Source organism: Petromyzon marinus, chromosome 23 (genome assembly GCF_048934315.1).
Source record: "Petromyzon marinus isolate PM22_M1 ecotype Great Lakes invasive population chromosome 23, UKy_Petmar_22M1.pri1.0, whole genome shotgun sequence".
Taxonomy (NCBI): domain Eukaryota; kingdom Metazoa; phylum Chordata; class Hyperoartia; order Petromyzontiformes; family Petromyzontidae; genus Petromyzon; species Petromyzon marinus.
Window position 1 is genome coordinate 6,745,032 of NC_133689.1, and position 21,435 is coordinate 6,766,466.

Genomic DNA, 21,435 nt, shown 5'->3' on the forward strand with positions numbered 1-21,435 from the left:
GCAGCTCAATGAAAGGTGAGGACGAAGCAATGGGGAGAGGGAGAGAGACGTATCTACCCCATTCCAAACCGCTGTCCCTCCCATCAATTCCATCGCCTTCCTCACCGAGGAAAGGGCGCTTGTATGAATGCGAACCGGAATAGAATGCGAGGGGGCGCGATAAACAACGACCACCACTGGAAATCGAGGCCTCCACCGATGGCTGAGATCTGTCGCCAGCTGAGGCGTTCTGTGGCAAGCTCTTAACCTCTTCCTCTTGCCCGGGGCTGGATGGGACCGGAGGTGGCAGGTGGTAGGGCTGTCTACCTGTCGACCTGCCTGAGGTGGCTGGAAGGGGGCGAGACTGGCTACAAGGGGGAGCGAGTGGCCTAGTGTCGTGTCGTCGTCCGGGTACACTTGGCTCTGCTGAGCCGGACCTGCCTTGCCTTGGTTGCGTCAGCCTGGCTGGCCGAGTCGCGTTGGGTCCCAACGTTGCTGAGCCAAATGCCACTCCCGTCAACCCTTCACCGCGGCTCATGGTGGAACTCTCCACAGCAGCAGCGACTCAGAACCTCCTTCCCCTCCTCGCTCCAAGGACCAGAACCATGGTCACTACCGGGCGTCGTTTCTCCATGGCTGCCCTTAATAGTCTGCAACGTGGCTATCATCGTCCCGCTGCAGCTTCAGAAGTGTTCAACTTACACTTCACTTCCTGAGATGGCGCCTTAAAGGCCCCGTGTCCCTCTCTCTATCTCTCGCCTGACTTTCTAGCGACACTGAGCTGGGCTCCGTGCCACAAGAGTCACGGCGATGTGAGTCTCGTGAAATACTGCGCGCGTTATCAATTGCATGATTCTTGTTGGACGTATACATGCGTTTTGTCATTGGTGCCCAGGTTATTGTATGACGAGTGCTGGATTCCTGAACAGTGTGACATGATTTAAACAAAACAAAAAAATCATAAGCAACAGTTCAAAAGCTTTATTACATAATTATGCATTTATTTTCAAGTACTGCAGTTTGCATTCAAATGAAAGTGGATTATTAACAACCTTTTTCTCATTCTTTTGCTTAACATCTTGCTCAGAATTTAACTTTTCAAGTTGTAAACATTTTAATTGACAGAGTGTGTGCTATGCTGATGTAAAAGTGAGGATGTATCGTCAGATTACGGGATTTTTTTTTTAACAGAACATGATTTCGTAAAAGAGTTTATGAATATTCACAGTCCACCGTGCAAAATTTTATCATTCAATTTTATTCAGTTCAAAACACAACATAAATGCCCTCGCCACATTCCAGATGTGTAAAGCGTCTAAAATGAGTTACTTTTAAATAAATACCCTAACTAAAAAGTTAGAAACTCCCCTTGATTTAATTGTACCTGCAGTCACTTTATAAAATCAACTACAGTCAGGTTTTTGTGCCGGCCGGCACGCATGTTTCCCGGACGCGGATTTCTCAGTCTCTCTCCACGAGTGTCCACATGCCGCAGCCAATGGTCCCTTGCCACTTGCAGTTCAATCCTGGTCCGCGCGCTACAAATAGTCCATTTCGAGGGCCTGGTGCAGGGCCACCAAATCCGAGTGGCTGGAGATCTTCCAGAAAGGCATGTGGAGCTGAATTCCAGATCCATGCAAAAAAAAAAAACAGTGGTTACTCACTGCATGTGCTCCGACTCACTGCTCAACCCAGCCCCCTCTGCCCAAGCAACCAAAACGTGTCGAAACCTTCAGCCGGTCTTTGCTCATTGTAATAATAATAATTGAAACTTGTGACGCGCTGCACAGTAATCGCTCACTCTTTTTGGTAGAGACGGCACGACTCAAGCGCGAGGAACTGCAGACGAGTGGGAAGGCGGCAGCCACACGCGATGAGCCGGTAACAAACAATTTTCCCCATGCTCTGCGATCCTCTACATATTAAGGTGTTATGAGCCAATTAACTGGCGTTTACATGTGGGAGTAAACCGGAGCGCTTGGAGAAAACCTACGCATGCGATTGGGAAACTATCCCGTACAAACGGAACAGGTGTCCACATTTTTGCTGTACTGCCTTCCCCTGGCGATCCAGGATATGGCTCCTTGTCGCCCACGGGGAAGGAGTTTCGAGAGATTTATGCCATCCACCCATCGTCTCCAAAGTGCCGGATTACAGGCGGTGGGTGTATTACCACCACTGCTCTGCTTATCGTGCTATTCCCTCTCTCCTGCCGCCGCCATCACTACATTCCCCCTCCCCGTAAACCTTCCCTCCGTTGCGCCCACCTTTGCCTTTTATATAAAAAAGAAAATAATACCCCTCTACCCACAGCGATCCCTGAATGCGCGCCATCGTTAGTGTGCCACGGCACCTTGAGACGTGGTCGCGTTTAGATGCTCGGTAGATCCGAATCGCACCATACGTAGAATTTCCGACATTCATCTCGTTATCTTTGGGATGAACTGCCTTCATCAATCTGGTAGCAAGCATCGTTGAGCCTGCCTACGCTAAGTATCCCCGATGTGACGCCGTATTTCAAGCGTGCCATTCATCTTTGCTTGACACGAGAGGCACACGCGGTGACATTTCCACGATGCCAGCATTAAGCTTGGATAGGTCTCTCTGCAGACTGTGCACGTGTGCGTTTCTACCTTTTTGGCCACTTGCTCTTCTTCCACTCCATCTCCGATGACGACGTAAATCACCTTCCGTCCATAGTGAGATACAATCCGCTCGAAGCAGCTCTCCTTTCCTGTATGCACGCACACGGGTGGACGCACGCCACAGCACGTGTGTACCAAGGGCAAGCGCCACTGTCTCACAAGCGACGAGGGATAGGGCATGAGGTGGCTTAGTTTAACTGTGTGGAGGAGCTATAGCGGAGGGGATAGGACACTAATCGGCTTGCTTTAAGCGCCGTCCAAGAATCACAACCTGCAGCGGCTTTTCACACTCTCTATGAGCTCAATGGGGAGGTGCATTACCTGTTCATTTCGAGTGCGCATGTTCTACCCATAGTCGTGTGGATTTTTCTCCGGGTCCTCTGGTTTTTCCCTCCACATTTATAATCATGCTCTTAGAGTATTTGGCTGCTATGTATTTCCACGTGATATGCCACTTCGTTGAGCTATCATTTGTGGCCAGGTCGCTTCTGAAAAATGAGCTGCATACAGTGAGGGAAAAAAAAGTATTTGATCCCCTGCTGATTTTGTACGTTTGCCCACTGACAAAGAACTGATCAGTCTATAATTTTAATGGTAGGTTTATTTGAACAGTGAGAGACAGAATAACAACAAAAAAATCCAGAAAAATGCATGTCAAAAATGTTATAAATTGATTTGCATTTTAATGAGGGAAATAAGTATTTGACCCCCTCTCAATCAGAAAGATTTCTGGCTTCCAAGTGTCTTTTATACAGGTAACGAGCTGAGATTAGGAGCACACTCTTAAAGGGAGTGCTCCTAATCTCAGCTTGTTACCTATATAAAAGACACCTGTCCACAGAAGCAATCAATCAATCAGATTCCAAACTCTCCACCATGGCCAAAGACCAAAGAGCTCTCCAAGGATGTCAGGGACAATATTATAGACCTACACAAGGCTGGAATGGGCTACAAGACCATTGCCAAGCAGCTTGGTGAGAAGGTGACAACAGTTGGTGCGATTATTCGCAAATGGAAGAAACACAAAAGAACTGTCAATCTCCCTCGGCCTGGGGCTCCATGCAAGATCTCACCTCGTGGAGTTGCAATGATCATGAGAACGGTGAGGAATCAGCCTAGAACTATACGGGAGGATCTTGTCAATGATCTCAAGGCAGCTGGGACCATAGTCACCAAGAAAACAATTGGTACACACTACGCCGTGAAGGACTGAAATCCTGCAGCGCCCGCAAGGTCCCCCTGCTCAAGAAAGCACTAATACATGCCCGTCTGAAGTTTGCCAATGAACATCTGAATGATTCAGAGGACAACTGGGTGAAAGTGTTGTGGTCAGATGAGACCAAAATGGAGCTTTTTGGCATCAACTCAACTCGCCGTGTTTGGAGGAGGAGGAATGCTGCCTATGGCCCCAAGAACACCATCCCCACCGTCAAACATGGAGGTGGAAACATTATGCTTTGGAGGTGTTTTTTTGCTAAGGGGGCAGGACAACTTCACCGCATCAAAGGGACGATGGACGGGGCCATGTACCGTCAAATCTTGGGTGAGAACCTCCTTCCCTCAGCCAGGGCATTGAAAATGGGTCGTGGATGGGTATTCCAGCATGCCAATGACCCAAAACACATGGCCAAGGCAACAAAGGAGTGGCTCAAGAAGAAGCACATTAAGGTCATGGAGTGGCCTAACCTTAATCCCATAGAAAATCTGTGGAGGGAGCTGAAGGTTCGAGTTGCCAAACGTCAGCCTTGAAACCTTAATTACTTGGAGAAGATCTGCAAAGAGGAGTGGGACAAAATCCCTCCTGAGATAAGTACAAACCTGGTGGCCAACTACAAGAAACGTCTGACCTCTGTGATTGCCAACAAAGGTTTTGCCACCAAGTACTAAGTCATGTTTTGCAGAGCGGTCAAATACTTATTTTCCTCATTAAAATGCAAATCAATTCATAACATTTTTGACATGCGTTTTTCTGGATTTTGTTGTTGTTATTCTGTCTTTCACTGTTCAAATAAACCTACCATTAAAATTATAGACTGATCATTTCTTCGTCAGTGGGCAAACGTACAAAATCAGCAGGGGATCAAATACTTGTTTCCCTCGCTGTAGCTCCGTGGGCCTTACCCATCTTGGTGGCACTGAAGATGTTGTTGATGGGGAACACCTCTCCGAAGCCGTAGAGCAGCACCTTGGACAGCGCCGGGATGAGCTGCGTTGTCGTCACCAGAACGTTCTCGCTGTTACTCCTGCGTCCCGCGACAAGCACACGACGCTCCGTAAATTCCTCCTCAACTCCCAGTTCAACCAAGGACCAAGTCAAAGCCATCGCATTCATTGCCTTTTTGGGTCTGCTTCTTCGACGTCCGTTTCAGAGGATGCTTATTTTTGAGAAGAAGAAAAAGTTCATTATTTTCACGCAGGGGATGGCGAGGAATTGTGGGGAGGCCTTCATCCAGCAGTGGATTGATCATGGCCGATGATTATTGGCGATTGAACCGTTGTTGTCTGCTGACCAAGTTGCTCTCAAAGACCTCAATGGGGCTTACTCGTGGAAATAAACCGTATTCCGATCTCCACATCCTGGCAACCCTATCATAATGATGGTAACGTCCATTTAAAAAAGCGCCTTTCACATCATAATATGGGGCGCTGCGGTGGCTAGGAGATGTTAACTACCTCGCCTGTTATACAGGAGGTCTTGGGTTCGATCCCGACCCTAACGCCTGCCGTATATTTGGAGTTTGCGTGTTCTCCCCGTGGTCGCGTGGATTTTTCTCGGCTCCTCCGGTTTTCCCCTCCACATTTAGAAGCATGCATTTAGAGTATGTGGCTGCTATAAATTTCCACGTGATAATCCACGTCATTGAGCTATCATTCTGTGGCCAGGTTGCTTCTGGGCCTTACCTGGTGAAATAAATAAATGGGCCTTACCTGGTGAAAAAAAAAATTGGTTTTATCTCGAAGCGATGTACATGAAAAGAAAATAAACTACACTCACGAGTGTAGAACCCCAGCTCCGTCACAACAACGACGACAGATTTTAAAACCGCTCGCAGTGGCACCGGGGGTGCAACGAGCGTCCGGGAGCGGCGGGGCTGTGATTGTGCGCGCACCTGGAGTGGATGAGCGACAGGCACTTGTGGGCCAACATGAGCCACGACTCGGTGAGGTTCTCGATTTCGGGCAGCAGCTGCAGCCACGCCTCACCCTTCACCGGCCCAAGCAGACCTGCAGCAGCAGCAGCAGCAGCAAGCGAAGCATAATTCTACGTTAATCAAAATCGGGAATCGGAATATTTATTTCTACTGGAGGAATCCGATGAGCTGTAAAGCTCTTTTTTTCACAGATGTCCAGTAGGGGCAGGTCAAAACGTCAGAACAAAAAATACAAGAACGCAAATAGGAGTGCAAAGTATAGGAAAGGTAAGCACATTTTAAATACATACACATGAAACAAAACAAAAAATTCGTACCAGGTGAAGCCCACTGGGATATTAGCTTCTTTTTCAGAAGCGACCTGGCCACAAGTGATAGCTCAATGAAGTGGCTGATCGTGTAGAAATGTATAGCCGCAAAATAACGTTTAAATTGTGCATGCGGGCATGCGCAATGCCGGAGGCAGCGCCGCCAGCCGGCCGGCCTTTGCGGCCGTGCGTGGAGAGTAACACAGAGGAGGAGGAGGAAATGTTTGACTGGATAAGAATGAGCCTACGAGGCCGAGACTCGTGTCGAGGTGGCTCCACTCTGTCGGCGAGGGAGAACACAACCAAGGACACACATTTCACAAGCCCCGTGCAAGGTAACAAAAAAAAAACTGAACAAAAAAATCCTAATTCTCAGAGCTGCAATAAGTCAAATTAAGTGAGAAACCAAACTTGGTGTACGTATGTTGAACTTCTTTCACGCCGTACGTAGCTTAACCAGTAGAGGTTCGCGGATGTCTACTGGACACCTGTGAAACAAGAGCTTTAAAGCTCACCGGATTCCTCCAGTATAAATATCTCCGATTGTGAACCGCGCGACTCGGAGGTGCGACGGTCTGTTTGCGCGCGTGGTGAGCGGTAAAGCGAGCCCGCTCGCCTGGCAGGTTGTTCTTGTAGGTGTTGTAAATCTCCTTAATGTGCCGGTAGCGGAAGGCGAGCTTTCTCATCCACTCGCTTCCACCGCGCACGCCCGTGGCCGCGCAGAGCCCCCCGCCGCTGCCGCTCGCCGTGCAGAACCCGTCCGTCGCAAAGTTGTACGTCCTGCCGGCGGGAAGGATCACCGTCGTCACCGTCGTCACGGCCGTCACTCTCATTTCCATCGTTAACATCCAGCAAGCATCAATCGTAGTAAGTATAAATAATAATAATACCGGCATTTACATCGAGGGCCATAATGTAGTAAAAATACATTTGGTCAGAGCGCAATGTTTTTTAAGAATAGGGGTGACCCCTCGAATGTCCAGGGTGTTTCAAAAAAATGTGAACACTTCCGAGAATTTGCAACAATACCACAAGAAGCGTGACTCCGGGCTCTGGAGATCACCTGGAGAAGATTCCAGGGCACGTGTTGACAACGATGGCGAACAAGTGGGAGACTCTTTGATTTTTTGAAGCTATTAAGATACTTTTGTTATCGTGTTACAGTGTAGTATTATCCGTTCATTTTCCCCATCATGAATGATCGTCCCATGTAAGTGTTAACAATCTTTTGAAGCACCTTGTATATATGTATGCTGAATTTGTTTTGCACCGTACGTAGCCAACCGTACTAATAGGATGTGCGGGGGAAACGCCAACAAACTAAACGCAAAGAAGCAGTTCTAAAGGAATGAGTTTTCAATCGAGATTTGAAAAGTGCATAGCTCCAGTGGCTTCCTTATATTTGAGGGAAGAGCGTTCCAGACGGCTTGCGCTTTTGGATTGCCTCCGAACCACCACCACGACCACCACCAAGAACCATCATCCAATAACCAACAAATGTTCGTTGTTTAGCATTATTATTATTATTATTCCCACTACTACCACAATAAAGATAGTCAATCCTACACGCATAATACATGCGGCAGCGTTTTAAAATGTGGCCGCAATTGAGACACTTTTATGGATTCACACCGTTTGGGGTGGCAGAGCGGCTCACTGGCCCGAGCGGGCGCTGCTGAGATTGTGGGTCACGATTCGACTGCCCGGCGTCACGCGTCGAGCGGGGGTTGTGGTGCACGGGTGCATCACTACGCGCCGAACGTTGACGCTACGTTGAGAGGCTTTCGCCAAGGCCCAGGTGGCCAGTCGGCAGCGGAAGTTCGGGCATGCTCCGCCGGGCAGATGGAACGAGGGTGGCTAGGAGATGTTGACTACCACGCCTGGTATGCAGGAGGTCGTGGGTTCCATCCCGAACCTGACGCCTGTATGTGTGGAGTTTGCATGGTCTCTCTCTCTCCCCGTGGTCGCGTGGATTTTTCTCCGGGTCCTCCGGTTTTCCCCTCCATGTTGAGAATCATCATCGAGCGTCTAGAGTATTTGGCTGCTATACATTTACCCTAACTTCGTTGACCTATCATTTGTGGCCAAGTCGCTACTAAAAAAACAGCTCATAGCTCAGTGGGTACTGGTAAAATAAAAAATAGTTCATAGTTTCAATACAGTACGTCGCATATCCGACCGTCGCACGTTTTTTTGGATTGGCCATGTTTTTGTTTATTGTAGTACGGAGTTAGACTGATGGCCTTAATCTAAGTTTTCTTGTTGTTGTTGTTTGACTTGCATCCCACTGGGATCTTTGCACACAGCGTTGGTGTACGGTGCTATTTCAGGATTATTTTGATGTTTTTTTCCTGGATTTTCTGTTTGCACATGCACAAAGTCACCTTAAGATGTTTTCTTGTTCGTGTTTTTGTTTGTTGCAGTTGCACCCGATTCAAGAGCCGAATGGCTGACAGGGCTATACCAAATAAATGAAACTATGAACTATGAACGTATTCACATGTATGCCCTGACCAATTAACCGCCCACAACCAGCGCAGTATATGCACACGCCGTAACTGTCATCGTGTATTGACGTTCACACATCTGACCCGTTCACATATCCGCCTATAACTCGGCCTTTGGCAAGTCGGATGTGCGGCGCTGGCCTGTGGATGGAGAGGGGGGGGGGATGCCTCACTCACCCTAGGTCTTGCCCGTTGTCGTCTGCTGAGACGTCGTCTATGTGGGACTGGTCACACTCCTCAAAGACAGAAAGAAAGCACAGCACACATCACTTCGATGAAATGAAACACACGGCAAGAATTGTTTTTCTCGTCTTCGCGGCCGCCACGGTGTTCGGTGTTGCGCTGCACGGCGCTCCGATGCGCTGCCGGATTTGCACCACGTGCTGTTTGGCACGAGCAGTTCTCAAGCAAGCTCGCGGAACTTGGAGCGAAACGTCGGACATCGTGCTGAACGACACGCGCGGGTAGCACTGGCAGAGCCAGTGGGGGGGGGGGGGGTGGCACGTGCCCTCCCAATGATCGAAATTAGGGATTTAGTTCGGATCATTGGGGTTTATTCGTAATAAATCGGCATTTTGCGACCCGCACTGCCACTGTGTAGCATATTATTACGTGCCAGGGACTCTATGAGATGATAGGACAATAGTCTGAGTCCATAATTGGCAATAAGTAACGGCAAAGCAGTTATAAGTGACTCAGAATTGTGTGCAATTGCTTATACAGAGTCCACGACTTCCCTGAAGGCATCAACACCTTCAGCGAGCGCGATGCCGATCACTAACAACGCGTCGAATAAAAAGCAAGGGACAAGTTCCTTACTCACTAACAACTCCTTACCTACTAACAACTCCTTACCTACTAACAACTCCTTACTTACTAACGACTCCTTACTAACAAGTCCTTACTTACTAACGACTCCTTACTAACAACTCCTTACTAACTAACAACTCCTTGCTTACTAACAACTCCTTACTAACTAACAACTCCTTACCTACTAACAACTCCTTACTTACTAACAACTCCGTACTTACTAACAACTCCTTACTTACTAACGACTCCTTACTAACAAGTCCTTACTTACTAAAAACTCCTTACTTACTAACAACTCCTTACCTACTAACAACTCCTTACCTACTAACAAGTCCTTACTTACTAACAACTCCTTACTTACTAACGACTCCTTACTAACTAACAAGTCCTTACTTACTAACAACTCCTTACTTACTAACAACTCCTTACCTACTAACAACTCCTTACCTACTAACAACTCCTTACTTACTAACAACTCCTTAGTTACTAACAACTCCTCTATCATTTTCCATTGCTGGAGGGGATGCCCTCCCCCCCCCCACCTGAGAATCCTGGCTCCGCCATTGGCGAGTAGGACCTGGCAACGCGTCGAAGAGCTACAATTGTTTCCACGCTAACTTCTGTTTGATGTTTTTTTTCCTCACGCTTACATTCCGATAGTGCTACAGGCGTCCCCTTTCTGGCAGTAAAATAGGGGGTGTTAAGATGTGCAAACACCAAATAGATAAAAAAATTTTTTTTACAAAGGCATAAAGTCTGCATTAAAACACACAAACCCGCAAACAAACACGCTCTGATAATATAATGGCATTGTCTTCGAAACTGATTGGCCTACACCAGAGACAGCCTTCTTTCGTGCCTGGTCTCAGCGGTGTTAGACCAGAGAATAACGCCAAGAGGCGAACAGTAACAAAGGCAATGCAAGTGTCAGAACACTGATAGCTCGGGTCAATCAGTTACACCTATTCTCTTAAGTACGCGCGGTCAATGCAGACTTGATGCCTTGAAAAAAGGGTGTCTATTTGGTGGTTGAACATCTTAACACCTCCTCTTTTATTGCCAGAAAGGGGAAGATCTATTTTTCATTATTTTATCATTTTGTATACTGGCAAAAAAAGGTCCCATGGTTAGATGCTTTTTTTCTTCCACTCAGAACTCTCGCAGGAACTAGTGCACCACCTTGTGCCCGATGTCACGCATAGAATTTACAAATGCGTTGCGTTCTCAAATACGCATTTGGGATCCAAGGATGGAATGCGCATTATAAATTTGAATTCTTGTTAATAGCAGTGATTTTGTACGTTTGGTATTCGGCACACAATGGATTTACTCGCTTCGACTGACGCCAGGGGATCTTTAACGCTCACTGTGAGTAACGCATGCCGCAGCAATAACCAGGGCTGCCTGCCGGAATCGAACCGTGCACCGCTGCAACAAGCGGCGGACGTGCTGCCGCTGTGCCACTGCGCGTATCGTTTAGTGTAAAAAATAATTACACTTGCATCTTATTTTATATTCACAGCGCAGTCCTTTGATCGAGGAGCTTAACTTTCGTTGAATAAAAAAAACTGGATAAACAAAAATATTAGTCTTCTTTGGTTCTTTCGGTAAAGTCACGTAGAATGAGAATAAAATAATAAATTGATAAAATAAAATAACACAATAATATTCTCACGACGTTTCGGCCACAACACAAGCGGCCTTCATCAGGTGAAGGGACGAGACTGTCTGGTAGGACAGCGCTGAAGAGATGCCGCGACTCTAAGGTAATACCAACCGCATTTACACTAACCTCTGCTGTTGCAACTTCTCTCAATGCAAAACGAATTCTAGCTAGAACTAGCTTCGCTCTTATCTCAGAAAAAATCAGACTTACACGCACCGAACTCGATCAGTTAGACAAGACACTCTACAAATCACACTTAACATTGACAGCAACAATGTCTACATCGGATTGGGAACATGTAGACAATATGACTACCTCTTCGGCTGCCACTATGTCGACCAAATGTAGGGACAATTTGATTTCCAAATTCAATCACCTCTCCAGCAAAAAATCGGATCCGCACACCGAAAAGATAGACGTCAACAAAGTCGTAATTAATCGCAGCAACAGTTCCATTTCTGATGGTCTGAAATCCGTTTTAGCTAAAGGTCTAAACTTTGCTGTCACACCGAGACACTTAACGGTTAATGATATCATTGCCCATTTCGACGTTGCACTCAAGGGCTTGAGTCACATCTCTGCAGACGTAGCAAGATCTGAAATCGCTGCAACCCTCAAAAACGCTAAGTTGCCACCCAGCAACATCAGCAAAGACGAACATTTTGAATTATCTCAATTAAAAAAGAGGGATGATATTGTCGTCCTCTCAGCCGACAAGGGCAATGCCACTGTCATCATGGACAAAACAGAATATAACAACAAAATTCAAGAACTACTCAACGATGGCAGCTATACAAAAATAAAAAGGAGATCCCACCAACAGCCTGGTTACCAAAACGAACAAAATCATCTCTGATTCAACAGCATTAATTGATGAGATCAAACAGTTCTCGTTGAAACCCTCTGCTGCCAGACCACCAAGATTATATGGCCTTCCAAAGATACACAAAGAAGATACACCCCTTCGTCCCATCGTCTCTACTATCAACTCCCCCACCTATAAACTGGCACGTTTTCTTGCTGATATACTGCGACCTTTCACTGGAAAAAGCACCTCTGCGATACTAAATTCTACTCACCTGGTATCGACAATCAAAGGCATTTCCCTGTCCCCAGACGACCTGCTTGTCAGTTTTGATGTGGTGTCCTTGTTCACCAAAGTCCCGGTACCTGACACCATCGCTATCATTGAAGACCTGGTTCATCAAGGACTGCATACTGATGTACCCCCCCTGGTGAGACATTGCTTAACCAACACATACTTCACCTGGAATGGAACTTTCTACAAACAAACTGAGGGCACCCCAATGGGCTCCCCCCTATCTCCGGTTGTAGCCAACGTATTCATAGAAAAATTTGAAACTGACGCCATCCAGACTGCCACTCTACGCCTGACCTTATGGAAGAGGTACGTGGATGACACCTTTGTCATCTGGCCACATTTCCAGCCTGCTCTAGACCAATTCCGCGACCACATCAATTCCATACACCCAGCCATCAGATTTACCATGGAGGTCGAAAAAGATGGCAAACTACCCTTTTTGGATGTCTTAATTAAAAGGAGACATGATGGTTCAATGAGCCACTCTGTCTACAGGAAAGCTACCCATACAGATGCTTACTTGAAACCGGATTCCCACCACCATCCATCCCAGAAGAACTCCCTCATCAAGACTCTATACCATAGAGCCCAATGCATTTCCGACCAGGAACACATTACCAGTGAACTCAAGCACGTACACCAGGCTCTCAGGGCTAATGGTTACTCCGACTACACAATCCGCAAAGCCATCACTGCAGTCATGAAGAAGGATCCTCTTGTTGAGCCACTCAAAACCATCACCTTACCCTACATTGCAGGGGTCACTAAAAAGATCTCCAAAATCCTGAATAAACACAAGATCCAGGTCCGATTCAACACTACATAAAATCCGTGATTTAGTTCCATCTGTAAAAGATGCTGTTCCAGACATACAGTACCCGGGCGTTTACAAACTAAAGTGCCTCTGTGGTAGTAGCTACATTGGAGAAACCAAAAGACATATCTCGAACCGCATCCGCGAACATAAAGCAGACTTGAAACACGGTAGGACGAACTCCTCTGCCGTGGCAGATCACTGTTATAATTCAGTAGGCTCACATGACATTGACTTCTCCAAGACGGAGGTTCTTTGCAAACCAACCGGCTACCATGAGAGATTCGTTCATGAGGCCATTCACATATACAAGCACAGAGACAATTTCAACCGAGAAGATGGATTTTGGCTTTGTAACCATTGGAAAGATGTTTTAAACCATTTCTGTTCTTAATTAATTGTATTTTGCGATGACCTTCAGACCGCAGCTCTTTTGCCAGCATTGACTCTTAATACCTCTCGCACCACGGTTAATGGTATGGTTTACAACATGGAGTATAACAGCGCCTCGCAGCTGTCTCTCTCCCCCTCCTCTGTTCCGACCATGGATGAACTCGTCCGTCTGAACGGGGCCCGTAGCTATCCGTGTTGCTAAAGTTGAGGGTAAGAATCCACCCATTTTTTCGCCATATAGCATTGTGATATATAACGACTTATTGTTGATAGCTTAGCTGATTGGAGAATATAGAGTTTATTGATAACATTAAGGTAATTTATATTTTAGTTTTTTATTGGTTCACTATATAGTATTCATTATATATTGTATTGTATACCCAGTTACTGTGAATAGCTCAGATGTGTAGGCCTTGACTTCAACATAGCCATTTCTGTGACCAGTCACTAGCTAATCACTCAGTTATTTCAATGCTAAATTCGCCTAGTTATTTCAATGCTAAATTCTCCTGTTTGATTTGTACTAGGTGCCTCGGTGAATGTGTATGCTCTGACTTTAACATAGCTATTTCTGTGACCAGTTACAAGCTAATCACTCAGCTATTTCAATGCTAAATTCTATGCTAATTCCTTTGTCAAGGGGTGCCTCTGCGGATGTGTATGCTTTAACTTAGCTATTTCAATGTTAAATTCTATGCTAATTCCTTTGTCAAGGGGTGCCTCTGCGGATGTGTATGCTTTAACTTTAACATAGCCATTTCTGTGACCAGTCACAAGCTAATCACTCAGCCATTTCAATGCTAAAATTATATGCTAATTCCTTTGTCAAGGCGCTTTGTTTCTTCTCACACAGCTTAAAGGTCGTGATCTGAGCGTGGCTTTTTGACTCCAGCGCTGTCCTACCAGACAGTCTCGTCCCTTCACCTGATGAAGGCCGCTTGTGTTGTGGCCGAAACGTCGTGAGAATATTATTGTGTTATTTTATTTTATCAATTTATTATTTTATTCTCATTCTACGTGACTTTACCGAAACAACCAAAGAAGATGAATCCTTGCAGTCACGAAAGCTTTAAATCGAAAAATATTAGTTTTAAATGGCGGGAACGTGCATGGGATGAGGAATGGGTGACCAACAATAGAGGGGAGGGGTGCGTAGGGGGTTAGTAAAGGGTACGGGGAGGGAAGAGGAAGATAAGAGGTGAGGCTTTGATGAACCATTGGGAGCAATGGGCTTGTTGCGTTCACAGAGGCGATCACCCGCATTCGGACGCGACTGGCATACGCCGGCGTTATTGTCACTGGCCAGGAGGTGGCACTACTGGGTTGAGGTCTAAACTCCCTTTCAGTGCTGAGTCGATGGTTTGGCAGCGAGCATCAACCTCTACCTCTGTCCATCCGCGAGGGGATGCAATGCTTCGTCGATGAATTGCTGCAATCCATGGCTGCGATTCGAGTCAAAACACGATTGTAGATTGGCATTCATATTTCTGACTTGCATATTGGTCCAAATAGAGTTTTTTTTTGGGTTAGATCGCGTAAATATCTAAATGTGTCGTTAAAACCCGCCACCACCCGAAACAGCCAATCAGTTAGGGTTGTCACGTAAACAAAACGGTGCCAATTCGTTACTAGTACAGCACACCGGTGTGTTGGAGAGTAAACCCACAATATTGACAATTCAATTATCGTGAGTGTTATTGCCCGTCTTTCAAAACCCTGACTTTAGGATTGTTTACACGTAGGAATGTTCGCTGTTTTGCTGTAAATATGTAAAAAAAACCCCATCTATCTTGAAAATGTTAACTTCACTTTGTCAAAGAGCTCTTATCTGGCTATAAATGAAGGCCATTTATCTTGGGGCGGAGGTGGCGCTGTGGCCAACGTACTGCTCTGCGAACCCGCTGAAGGCAAGCTTGATACCCGGGCAGTGGAAAGTTATATCTGAACTCACACCGACTCATACGGTGAAGTATGGGTCGAAAAATCCCAAAATTACGACATCGCCAAGTGAGGGTAAAGGAGTCACAGACACGTGCTTTCCAAAATGGTTACATTTTTTTAAGTGTGCCAAGCAAATTATGATTTCTGTGAACTCTGTGTGAATTCACACACACGGAGCACAACACCTTGGGTTTGATTGCGAAGTCTCGCAAAACATTTATTTTTAATCGGCGAATTTTAAGTTTTCAGCTTTGAAATCGGCTTCTCACAGCCGGAGCTCAAAATCCGCTGGTGAACAAGCGACCCTCTGTAAAATCCTCGCCTCCGAGTTTACGAGCCAACAATAATTTGTCCCGTTCCGCGAAATCCGTGCTCGTAAACAAATCGCTTCGTTAATATTAACGCGGTGCTCTCCGGATTATAAGACGTACTTTATTTCCCTATTTTAATCCAGAAGGGTTGTGTGACCAGATCTGTCTAACACCGGACACAAGTAGGGGGAGTGCATATTACTTTCCGGAGCGTCTCATAACCCCAGAGAGCACGGTAAGAAATCATCGATTCCGCAGTTGTTTTAAAGAGCAGTGATATCAAGTGCAGGTCGTGCCTGTATGTGAGCACGTGCACGATGTCAACATCAGCCCTTTCATCCGCTGCATCCTCTGAGAGCTCAACGTTGTGACGGCCCCGCATCCCGCCGGAGAGTTTCACTCTTTTGTTTGTTTTTACGCCACACGCCACGGCAAAGTCGCGCGGGGCCACGCGATCTCGGATTGCTGGCGATTGCCTAAAGTAACCCCTGCCCTGTAAAAAAAAAAGAATGAAATAAAAACGATGGTGTACAAACAGGAGAGTGGGAAGAAGAAAAAAAAACCTCCCAAGTCAGTAAGGGGGAATTGCGGCGAGGGACGAGGGGAAGAAAAAAAAGAACCCTCAAAACGTAACTTTGTACAACTCGGCTGTTTGTGTGCTTTTCGCACGGGGTCGCTTCAGCGTAGGGCACGTGAATTCCCGTGCGCGCGCAAGCAAGCGCTGGGCCCCGAGACGCGGATTGCCCCTGGCACACGCGGCTCTCCGCTCGCTTGCATTGGAAACAGATGTTGTCTGGGCCCGGGTACAAGGCATCCAGACGGCCAACATCCTGCCTCGATCGTTTCAAAGAAAAATCGCAGCCAAAACGGCTTCACCTCTCTTGCCCCTTTACCGGTGAGAAATATAAGCGCCACGCGACCAAATGAGCCTTGCCCTACCTTGAAAATGCCACAACTTAAAAAAAGAAGATTAAACCGCTGAGTTTTGCCTTACCTAAATTTTAAAAAAGGGGAAAGTTATGGGGGGGCTGGAAAAAAAAAAGCTGTTCCTTGTCCTCTTCTTACGAGGTCGCGATTTTAGTCTCGATGCCTAAATCGGCTCTGAGCCTTCCCCCGAAAGCGTGAGTTCCCAACGGACGACGCCGGCTTGTAAATACGTCGGGGCGAGCTGGCGGCCCAATCCTGCGGAGGGGTTTCACGATGCAACAAAAAAACAAGAAAGGAGAACGCACGGCTCACAGCGCCGCATTGTGTAGGGCGCCCACCTTTCGCAGGAAGGTGGGGGCCGTGATTGTGACAAATAGTCACAGCGAGGGCATTCATCAACGGGCGCTTGCGCGTACACAATGAACATTCATCACGTTCGGACAAACAAAATGCGTGCGGCTGTAAAAAACAAAACTAAAAAAGCGTTGCGAATGTATAACGCGGCTATAAATCAGTGAATGAGCAACGCCAAAATCGTGCTCCCCATCGAAGAACAAAAGTCACCGTTGAGACGCACCTCGTGGAACGCACGAGCGCGCACGTGCGCGTGTGTGACGACGACAACACCACCAGTGACGAACCGGTCCTGGGCCTCCCCTATGTCGACTCGGCCTCAAATGAATGCTACCTGGGTGCGGTGTCTAAAACATCGCCACTCGGTCGTGGTGCTGGCCACCCACGCCCTTGTGTGTGCCACAGTGCCGGCCTGCATAGGTGCTCGCTAACAGCACTTGCCCCGACAGTCTGTTAAGGCTACACGGGGGATCTTAATATTTGTGTGTGCTGTGTTTACATGCACGCGCGCACAGACGCAGCGTTGATTGCATTAGCGTGTGACCGCGAGCCAACCATTTAACGCACAGCAGGCGACCACATGTTGATTGCGCAGAGGTCAGAGGTGAAACTAGCCCCAGCAGTCCAATGAGAACATAAGGACTTAATTGTTCCCAAGAGAGTTGGCCTGCCCTTGACCCGGGCCCTGAGCCCCCTTTTTCTCCCCAAGCAGTGGATTGTGGGGGGCACGCTGCACTTGGCCACTTTGCTCCAGGTGGTGCAACCACTCCGGCACGATTGTTCTCCGAAGCTCGGGGAATCGATGATGATGCAATTTGAACATATATATTTTTGGTTATTTCAGTAAAGTCACGTAGATAAAAAAAAGTTTTATATATATAAAAAAAATAAACTTATATACTTTATTTATTAAAGGGGCACCACGGTGGCGAGATGTTATCTACCTCGCATGATGTGCATGCGGTCGGGGGCTCGATCCCGACCCTGACGCCTGCTGTATATTTGGACGTTCTCCCCGTGGGCGCGTGGATTTTTTTCTTCCGATCCTCCGGGTATTCGCCTCCACATTTAGAAGCAAGCGTTGAGATGATTTCGATTACGTTGGTGCTATCAATGTTCAAATGATGGGCCACTTGGTTGAGCTGTCATTTGTGGCCAGGTCGCTTCTGAAAAAATAATTTAACACCTCAGTGGGCTTTGCCTGGTAAGATGGGGGTGGTTTTGTGTTGTGTTTGTGTGTGTGTTTGGGGTGATTTGTTCACCTTTCTTGTACTTTGCACGACTATCATGTTTCTGTACAGTTTGTTGTTGTAACGTTCCTACCCGCCCCTACTGGACATCTGTCAATAAAAAAGAGCTTCGTAGCTCATCGCATTCCTCCAGCATAAATAAATATTATCATTCTGATTCTCGTTACGGGAAGCAAACGCTCAGTGCACCACTGTAACGCGTTCGTTTGCGGGTAATGGAAGATCCGTCCATGTCCGTCCGGTGCTCGCTGAGCTGCGCTGGCTTCCAGTTTGCCGAACGACTACGCAATGAGGCCATCACACTCATTGCACGCATCAAGCGCTTCCCACAAACGAACCACAGTACCTCGCTGATCTCGTCAAGGAGCGTAAACCATCACCTGATCTCCGGTCATCCTCGCAGCGGCTGTTGGCTAACCCGTCGAACAAAGACGGTCTCCGCATCGCGTGCTTTCAGGTGCACTTCTGCGGCCGTCTGGAATGCTCTTCCTCCCGATATTAGGAATGCCTCTGGAGCTATGCGCTTTAAAACCTCGATGGAAATCTCATTTACTCCAGAACTGCTGTTTGTGTTTAGTTTGTTGTCCTTCCCCCCGCACCTCTGATTAGCACGGTTGGCTACGTACGGTTCAAAAGGTCAACATAATACATACGTTCACACGTGCCTACGGTTTGACCCGCTCGGAGATTTGAATGAATTCCTCCCCCGCGATCAGCCAGGTGAATGAAACCCGGGTAAATTGAGCGTAATCTGTGCCATTGTCCGGCGCTGAGCACCGACAGGGTGGAGTCTCCGATGAGAGGTTGGATACATATTCGCGGTGAGGTTCGCACTGCGAGGAAGACAGCCGTGCTCTTCATGCAGCCTGACTATGAAACTATGATCAGAAGCGACCCTGGTCATCGCAAATGAGAGCTCAACGAAGTGGCTTGTCGTCGCGTGGAAGCCGACTGGGGGATCGCTACTCGTGGACACCCCATGAATGCTCGCACGTCGGAGTTGTTGTGGTTTGAATTCACATTTTGGCTCAATTTTATCATCTTAATTCGTGTTATTTCTCACGCTAATGTCTCTTTCGCACTGTTGTGTTCTACTTACCGTCTCCTAAATGGAATATTTGCATTCAATATGCATTGCTTTTAGATAAGGGCCTCTTACACATATGGTGTGTGTATCGTGAGTGTAAAAAAAAAATCGACCTTGATCTAATGCATCATTGACATGTCCAGAGGTCACCAACGTCGTTACTTTCTGGATATGAAAAACTGAGACGTACAATTAACCAAATGTTTATCTCATAGTTATCAACCTATAAACTGTAGCCTGTACCACTTGTGCATCATCATGCAAAGGAGGCAAAGGAGGCTGTGAAACCAATTGCATAGCAACATTCACTATAGTATATAGCTCTTTTTTCAGAAGTGACCTGGTCACAAAAATGGTAGCCCAAAGAAGTGGCTTATCACGCAGAAATTTAAGGCAGCGAAATGCTGGAAATGCACGTTTCTAAATGTGGAGACAAAAACCGGAGGACCTGCAGAAAAATCCACGCGACCACGGGAGAGAGAACAAGCACACTCCAAATATACAGCCGCTCAGGGTTCGGGATGGAACCCACGACCTCCTGCATGCCAGGCGATGTAATTAACATCAAGCCACCGCGGTGCCCCACGCGAGTTTGTGTGGGGCACAATTAGGTCGGTAGGTCATAAGCTCAACGAGTTGACATACGGTCTACCACAGGGGGTCGGCAACCCAAATAACAAGAGGAAACATTTTTTTTCTTCCAGAATTTGGTAAAACAAAAACCTCAAGAGCCACAATGCGAGCGGTGTCTACGGGACGGTGTCTAGGGGACAGTGTCTACGGGATGGTGTCTATGGGACGGTGTCTAAGGGACAGTGTCTACGGAACGGTGTCTACAGGATGGTGTCTATGGGACAGTGGCTACGGGACGGTGGCTACGGGACAGTATCTATGGGACGGTGTCTAGGGGACAGTGTCTACGGGACAGTGTCTACGGAACGGTGTCTACAGGATGGTGTCTATGGGACAGTGGCTACGGGACGGTGGCTACGGGACAGTGTCTATGGGACGGTGTCTAGGGGACAGTGTCTACGGGACAGTGTCTACGGAACGGTGTCTAAGGGACAGTGTCTATGGGACGGTGTCTACGGGATGGTGGCTACGGGACGGTGTCTATGGGACGGTGTCTACGGGATGGTGTCTAGGGGACAATGTCTACGGGACGGTGTCTAAGGGACAGTGTCTATGGGACAGTGTCTACGGGACGGTGGCTACGGGATGGTGTCTACGAGACGGTGTCTATGGGATGGTGGCTACGGGATGGTGTCTACCGGACAGTGTCTATGGGACGGTGGTTACGGGACGGTGGTTACGGGATGGTGTCTACGGGACGGTGGCTCCTTACTAAACAACGCCACTCAGCGGTCCTTAAAGAGCCGCATGCAGCTCCAGAGCCGTAGATGCCATTGCCTTGCTACCTCCTGCCAGTTTCCTTTCCTCCTTTGTTGTCTGCACGGGGGGGGGGGGGGGCTGCACTGAGCTGCTGCCGCCTTCGCCGAATGCTTAGCCAGGTGAGTTAAATGCTTTGGTCCGTGTGAAGCGAGGCGCAAAAAATCTTGGCGAGAAAAAGAGACTCAATTATGTTTTTCGGTCGCCCACTTAAGTCCTTTGCGTTTGCACAACAGAGACGTTCTAAGCGGGGATTTGTCTGTGGCCTCTAAGTGGGGTTTAAGTGCTTGCGGAGAAAAAAAAAAGCGAGTAAAAAACATGAATTGTCCAGTGGTGAAATGGGCCATGTAAAACAACACCGGGATTCATTTGTTGAAATTTTAATTCATTATTTCCCCTGCACTCTGGAGAACGTTTGTTATGTGCCTATTACAAATGTAAGTTCTTGTTGTTGTAATCGTTGTTCTTTCAGTCTGGATTTCAGGACATTGCAAGGGCAAAGACCAAGTGAACTGAAGTGAAAACGTTTTAATTTGTTTGAAACAATACCATTTTTTTGGTTTATCATTGGTGACGAATTAGCACAACGATGTACACCGGCTAGACGAGGCGGAGACAACGGTCAGAAGCATTTGCGCTCAAATTACACAAGCGATGAATCTCATTTTCCATAGAAGACCGATTGAGAGAGACGCCACGTAGCTCCAGGTCTCGTGGCATCGTGGGTAAAATCACCGGCACCTCGTGTTAATCCTGGGCCCGTGCCACATTCATCTGCAGCGCTATGGTTGCGCGAGTCT

The 21,435-nt window shown here is 47.3% G+C and overlaps 1 protein-coding gene across 3 annotated transcripts in view; it reads right to left on the reverse strand.

Moving 5' to 3' along the window:
• Positions 1-945: 945 nt before the first annotated feature.
• Positions 946-21,435, reverse strand: part of LOC116945244 (protein phosphatase EYA1-like) — a 72,767-nt gene continuing 52,277 nt past the window's right edge. For all 3 annotated transcript variants that reach the window (XM_032959582.2, XM_076068993.1, XM_076068994.1), the window contains 6 exons: positions 8,769-8,827; positions 6,701-6,864; positions 5,735-5,849; positions 4,746-4,867; positions 2,613-2,713; positions 946-1,598 (listed from right to left, as the gene is read on the reverse strand). In XM_032959582.2, the coding sequence (XP_032815473.2) occupies positions 1,518-1,598; positions 2,613-2,713; positions 4,746-4,867; positions 5,735-5,849; positions 6,701-6,864; positions 8,769-8,827 (642 nt within the window). In that variant the 3' untranslated portion in view covers positions 946-1,517. The remainder of the gene's footprint in view (positions 1,599-2,612; positions 2,714-4,745; positions 4,868-5,734; positions 5,850-6,700; positions 6,865-8,768; positions 8,828-21,435) is intronic.